At 33.1% G+C, this 6,785-nt stretch overlaps 1 protein-coding gene across 2 annotated transcripts; it reads right to left on the bottom strand.

Moving 5' to 3' along the window:
• LOC107783471 (inosine triphosphate pyrophosphatase-like) lies at positions 1-5,121 on the bottom strand. Of its 2 annotated transcripts, XM_016604444.2 has the most exons (8): positions 4,889-5,121; positions 4,712-4,776; positions 3,542-3,605; positions 3,436-3,445; positions 1,225-1,256; positions 1,013-1,125; positions 444-520; positions 1-363 (listed from the first exon to the last, which is right to left on the bottom strand). In XM_016604444.2, exons 1-8 carry the CDS (start codon positions 5,028-5,030, stop codon positions 243-245), a joined length of 624 nt encoding a protein of 207 aa, XP_016459930.1. In that variant the 5' UTR covers positions 5,031-5,121; the 3' UTR covers positions 1-242. The 2 variants fall into 2 exon arrangements, with proteins under 2 accessions (XP_016459930.1, XP_075085535.1); XM_075229434.1 differs by lacking the exon at positions 3,436-3,445 and having other exon boundaries at positions 3,523-3,605.
• Positions 5,122-6,785: the final 1,664 nt, after the last annotated feature.

The following is a 6,785-nucleotide window of genomic DNA, read 5'->3' as shown; positions in this document are numbered from 1 at the left end:
AGGAGAATACGCTTCTAATCTGAAAATACATCAGTACATTAACAATAGAATATTTGCTGTCTTATCTATGATCTAACATTCTAAAATAGATCACAAAATCTATTAACAACAATTGTAAGTTCTCATATTTCATATATCTCATCCTCCACCCTATTTTATCTAGGGGAATAACACTGTCATCAATTGTAACTCTTGAGCAAAAACATGAAAATTATGTCACTACAGAAGCATACACCCTAGTCTTAGGCAGAGGTGTCCGTCTGGAAAGTGTATCGAGCCTCAGCGAAGTGTGACTTCACTAGTTCAAGAGCCTTACCCCTGTGAGAAATCTTGTTCTTTTCTTCCTTGGGCATCTCAGCATAACTGCAAGAACAGTTCTATCAGTTAGTACTCTTCATGTCAAGACGTTCAATAGGCAAATATAAAGAGGACAGGAGATTTACGTCTGGTCATAGCCATGAGGTTGAAATATTGGATCCCATCCGAAATCATTGGGCCCCCTCGCTGGAACTATCCTTCCCTGAAGAGCCATGTTCGCAATGTTAGTGCTATTGTTTGCATAGTCCAATAAAGAAATATTAAAAGAGAATCTATCAAGTTTCGCAAGTTATTCATTTTAGGGTAGTATAACTGATTATCTTTATAAGGATGTAAAAGAACTTTCCACCCTTCTGTTTTGGGGGCTTCTTTCAATTTCTTAGTAAGAATGGACGAGGGTATTCTGCCTAAATAGTAGACACTAGACACAGGCAATAAACAAGAAGCACCATCCTAAGAAGTCAAATAGGCACTGCTTTTCCATTTTCTTTGCATAAGTAAACAAATAACCAGCATTCTGGTACTTAATTTTTAAAATATTTAACCAGCAGTCTTGATATTACTTTAGCAAAATATTCGTGCAACATCCACCAAGGATCTTTCTAGTTTGAAACATAAGCCTCATCAGCAGAAAGATTAATGGAAATACGAAGTCTAAAGGAAATATTCATGGACTAAAAAAGCAAATGCTTACCAGAGTTTTTCCAACAAAAGTCAATGGCTCTGTATTTGGCCCAAGAGCGAGAGAAAAGACACACATGGCATATGCTGTTTTATCCTCACAAGCCAACAGTAAGTTGTTGAGGCCTAGAAGATGTCAGAAAATAAAAATAAAAGTAAAGTTAAAACAAAACAACAGAGTGATTTCACAGCAATGGAATGAGAATAAGCAAGCTAAGCGATTACCTTCGTGACCAATCTTTTGCAGAAACCACTTGCTGCAAAACGTAAATTGGCATGCATCCCCAGCATAAAGCAAGAATTATAAATTATATGATGTCAAAGGCAAAAGACAATAGTTAGCTAACATAGGGAAATAACAGCATATACAAGAATTACAAAAAAACTATTTGGCATGTCCACAACAAGTGAATTACAGAACATTCTATTAAAATTAAAGATTTCATATGATTCAAGAAGGTAAATCAAATCTTTGGACATAATTCCAAATTTCTTACAAGTTCACACGATTGATTTCCAATTTTCTCTCCATTTTAGCCTTCATATTTTGACTGGGTTAAGGGATTAATGTAAGGTTGTAACTTTTTATTGTGTGTTAATAAAGATCCTGCAAAGTCCACTGACTAGCAACTGTAACAACTATATTTTCCTCTTCACAAGTGTGCAGTGTAAGTTCACCCAACAACCATTCTTTTCAAAGGTGAGAAAAAGACATCACTATTTGTGGTAACTTTTGGTTGACAAAACTTCCCTTTTCACTTTGTTAAGGAACTGATGAAGCAAATGCGTGTTTCTATGGTCAGCTAATGGAAAAACGAAAATGTCATGTCTTCTCTAGCTTCATGCACGAAAATTAGACCAATCTATGGTAACATGAAGCATGCTGAGTAAGATTCTAGTATCGAGCAAGAAGATTGTCCTACGGAAAGAAAAGCCTTTACATTTTTACATTGGAGCAACAATCTCTAGGAACCTATTTTAAGTAGCAGGTATTTGGTGGAATAGTCAAGACGCGTTCAAGCTATCCCAGACACCACCGTTATCCAAAAAAAATCTCCAGAAACCTATTTCATAAAAATGGATACAATTTTTCTAGCTTAGGATGCCTTCATTAAAATAAAAATAAAAACTAGCTTAGGCTGCATGTTCAACTTTTCAAGAGGTTCTAGAAAGGAAATTAGATGTTCTGTCTTTACTCCAGGATCTAAAGGGTGAACTTCATGCTTGCAAAAGACTCCAATGATTAAGAACAAGCCCCCAGAGATTCCCACTAACTGAAAGTTTTTAAATACACTTCCGCCATCAACATTAGCTCCAATTCCTCCCACCCACCCCCCACCCCCACCCCACCCCCACCCCCACCCAAAACCCCAAAATCTCACCCCCCACAAGAAGGGAAAAGGAATACAGAAAGTTGAAGATACAACTTGTTGATCAATTAATATGAAAAATTTAAATAACAAACTTGCAAAAAAGGTTCTCTACTGCACAATTAACCAAAAGGTAGAGAGAATTCCTAGAAACATTCTATGTTTGAGATGCATAAGAGCAGAACTTCCTAAAAAGGGAATGCATAAGTTCCCAAGGTGTGGTTTATCAGCACGCTGTTATGCTCTTTTTTTTGAAACATGAAAGCTTCATTGAATGTTGCCTATATTCATGCAAAGCTTTCGTTCTGACAAGTAGATACCTTGTGCCGCATCCCTTGAATTTTACTATTGATATAAGTTACTTATCTTATTACCACATACTCTAACATGATCTAGAAAATAGTTTTGCTGGGTGAACACGGAAATTTTGTTACAGAAAACAATTTACAACACATCAAACACATCTCAATAGTATACTGTAGGGTTTGGGACATCAGGAAGGTGCTTTGTGATAATATTGAGTATTAAAGGAGGAAACAGTTATATGTTGGTTGAAGCAAGTGGAAATAAAGTTAATAATTGCAAAGAAGAATGACTCACGCACATCAATGTAAGTCAATTTTCCCCATCTGGTGTAAAAATATTATCAGCATCCAAACAGTAAAAGATGTTACCAAGGAAAACATTTTTTGTAAAAATACTTTAAACCATGCCAAACAACTCGTAATTCTGATAACATTAAAACTTCATACACCATATGCCTCAAGCAAGTATGCAGCTTGAGCTGAAACAACTAATCACATTAAGTAATCCAATATTTCACACTCATTGAAGTGTATTAGTTTAGTTCAGATGCGAACATAAACAAATTGAGAACATACTTCATACTGGGGAAAAGCACAATGGTTTATAACATTGTTCTGAAGTGCAATTAGCAGAATTACAAAATAAGAATATTACTTGAGAATCATCATTAACAATCATAACAGATAATATAGGCAGCATATAAAGGATAAGAAAACAACACTTAACTCGAGCAAAATGATAAAAGAGGGGACGAACTTACATGTAAGGCCCTGCAAAAATAATTACAGCATCTTAATTCATTGGCATCAACTCTAATAAGCACATATACAAATATTGAAGCATATACATGTATGATTGTTGAGTACCTGGGAGACCCTTAAGGGCGTTGAAACAGAGACAAGTATCCTCAACTAGCACTGGTCCATTCACCTAACCAATTTTTATAATTCGATTAGTTTCCCAACCATACACAACCAATAAATTTAAAAGCTGTCTCTCATAGATAAGGCAATGAAAACTAGAAGAGGACAATTATAAAGTGACAAGAAGTGTTATAACCCAATCTGTGGTGGCTCGTTTAATTAGAATCAAATGGGTCAGTCTTTCACTTGTTTCATATTAAAATATCAAGACATTGCAAATGCTTGGGTCAAAATGAATGTGAAATACCATAAGAGTTCAATAATGCAATAGTACCTTGGTATAAAGCAAACGCAGAAGAATATGATGACAAAGTGATTCAGAATTTGACCCGCGGAAACCAGCATTTATTGAATAACCTTTAGAGTGGACTACTAATAGCAATGTTCTTTAAAAGTGAAAAGCGCAAAAAAGCTACAAGGTCCAAGAGGCTTGAAGCAAAAAGCGAGCGAAGCACACAATTTATGAAAAATCAATAAGTACCAAACACACATGAATTTTAGTACTGTAATAAGCAAAATTTTAATGAAAATAATCAAACTGTACTTAAAATAAGTCATTTCAGCATCCAATACACTATGATGCCGACATTAGTCCAACTTCTCAAAGTTGAGATTCGAAGAACAGTCTGCTTCATTATTTGTTGAAGCATGCATTTCTCTGAAGCGCATGGACGGCTTTTAAAATGACTATTAGTGCTAGGTTAAAAGGATTGTTGGAATAGATATGCTCGAGGATTAACATTATACGCAAGATAAGCACTTGAAGTACTAAACCGGATGAGTGTTACATTGGTAAACACCGATTCAACTAGAGTCTAATAAAGGGGGAATTGGCCCCTACATATACATACAAAGATAGTAAAAACACACACAAGTTTGTATATATGCAATAAGGATTTAAGTTATATATACTGATAGTGCAATAAATTTTTTACACTGTCATTGTAATTTAACTTATTATAACATGTTACTTTCCATTTATTAAAGATTATCATTCAATGTTTTTTAATAGAGTTACCTGCAATTGCATTTTAATTGACCTGATGTTCTAAATATTTTTACATCGTCACTGCACAGAAGTTAAACACATGCAATAAAGTCAGGGTGCATTACCTCTTTGGCAGCAATTCTTGCTTTTTCTTTGGAGATATCTTCAGGCTCACCTTGAAGCTCTGGCACTAAAGATAAAATTTTGATATAAAGGGGTTCATTTTTTTTAACAAAAGATTGAAATTAAACACAAGTTACTATATATTGTACTTATAAAATAAAAAATTAGTGTGGACTCACAGTCAAGCTTCAGGGACTGAAAGGGAATAGACTGGCCAAGAATTGCCCTAACTTCCTCCAACTTCTTAGCGTTTCCGGTAACAAATGTCACCGGCCGCGGCAACACCACCCCTGATCCCACTGTCCTCGCCGCAGCCGCCATTGTCCTTTTATCACCGGAAAATTTGCACGTTCAACGGAGGAGATTTATGGTCTTTGGGTTTTAGGAGTGAGAGCTTACAGTGCGCAACTCAATTAAAAATAAGTACTCTTTTTTTTTTTTTTTTTTTTGCATAATTAAAGTAGCGGAAAAAGTCTTATATTTGATCTTTATACTCTGTTTAACCCAAAAAGAACCAAACCAAACCGACCAAAAAAACCGATACTTTTTAGGTTTGGTTTGGTTTTAGTTTTGAATTTTAAAAATCGATCAAATTTGGTTTGGTTTTAATCAAAAAATAACCGAAAAAACCCGAACCAAACCGAATCAAATTTTAAATTTATTATTATACCATATATATATATATATATATATATATATATATATATATATATATATATATATATGTATGTATATATATATATAAAGTTTCTAAAATTTTATAATACATACTAGTCATTTATATTTTTAGTCTAGTTATTTGCTATTATAATAATCTAATTATTTGCCTTCACATTCTAGTTTGATTGGCAGTTTTCTTTTGCTAAGTACAAAAATTTATTTAATGCTAAAAATAATTAATTTTTAATTGAGAACTTTAGTTATTCATCACCATTTGATTCAATTATTATCAATATATCTTGGTAAATAATAGATTTCTCAAAAGCAATTGATTTGATAGTGTTACGTTGAAATTATAGTCGCCGAAATATGCGTTTGATAGTGTATGTCTAATATTTAAGAAAAAAACCGATGAATAACCGACAAAAACCGAATTGATAAAAAACGACATAATTGGTTTGGTTCCAATATTTTAAAAAAACGACTTACTTGATTTGGTTTCGTTTTCGGAAAAAACCGACCCAAACTGAACCATGAACACCCCTATATTTGATCTTTATACTCTGTTTAACCCAAAAACTAATTTTAATTTCATTCTTCTATTCTCTTTTGCTTATTATTGTTGCTATTTATTTCATAAAACGCACTTTAAATAAATTTATTTGTAAGTGGCCTTAAAATACAAATTTAATTATTTATTCTAAAATTAATTTTTAAGTTAAACAACATCCTTTATTTTTTGTCTCAAAGCTTTTTCCACTCACGATTTTTCACCTTAAACAAATTAATCTTATTTGGTAGAAGCCACGTCGATAAATTTTCATTGTTTCTAATTGAATTTTAAAGGAATATGCTTCTAAAGTTACACATATAGTAAATTTTAAGGCAAACAAATGAAATTTAAGAGTGTTAAACTGGATAAAACTGTGGGAATACCATAACAGCCAAAAAGTTGTTTTAATTACAAGCAAAATTTTTATGCGCTTTTTAACCCAATAAAAAGGTAAAAATAGCACGGGCTAGTCAATTTTTGGATTGGTAATTGAAAAATAGCCAACGTTTGCAAAGTCATTAAAAAATAACCACTATTTTGCTCTAACACGAAAAGTTCCACCGTAATATACTGGAGATTGGAGCACATGTGGAAAAACTTCCAACATATTATGCTAGAACTTCGCTATATTGTTCCGGATTTTAAATTGTATTTTCTTTCAGATTTATTTTTACATGAAAAGTACCTAAAATTTAATTATTTTTGAAACTTTGACTATTTTTCAATTATTAAATCTGGTTATTTTTGAATTTCATCAATAAAAAGTATATAAAAATTAATGGTAGATGGGCCAAAAAGTGATGGTCTAATTGGCGCAGCCCATCCGATATTTGTTGGGCCTAGAGACACCGGCCCGTTATCCT

The sequence above is a fragment of the Nicotiana tabacum genome, chromosome 14, assembly GCF_000715075.1.
Source record: "Nicotiana tabacum cultivar K326 chromosome 14, ASM71507v2, whole genome shotgun sequence".
Lineage (NCBI taxonomy): Eukaryota > Viridiplantae > Streptophyta > Magnoliopsida > Solanales > Solanaceae > Nicotiana > Nicotiana tabacum.
This window is presented reverse-complemented; position numbering and strand designations above follow the sequence as displayed.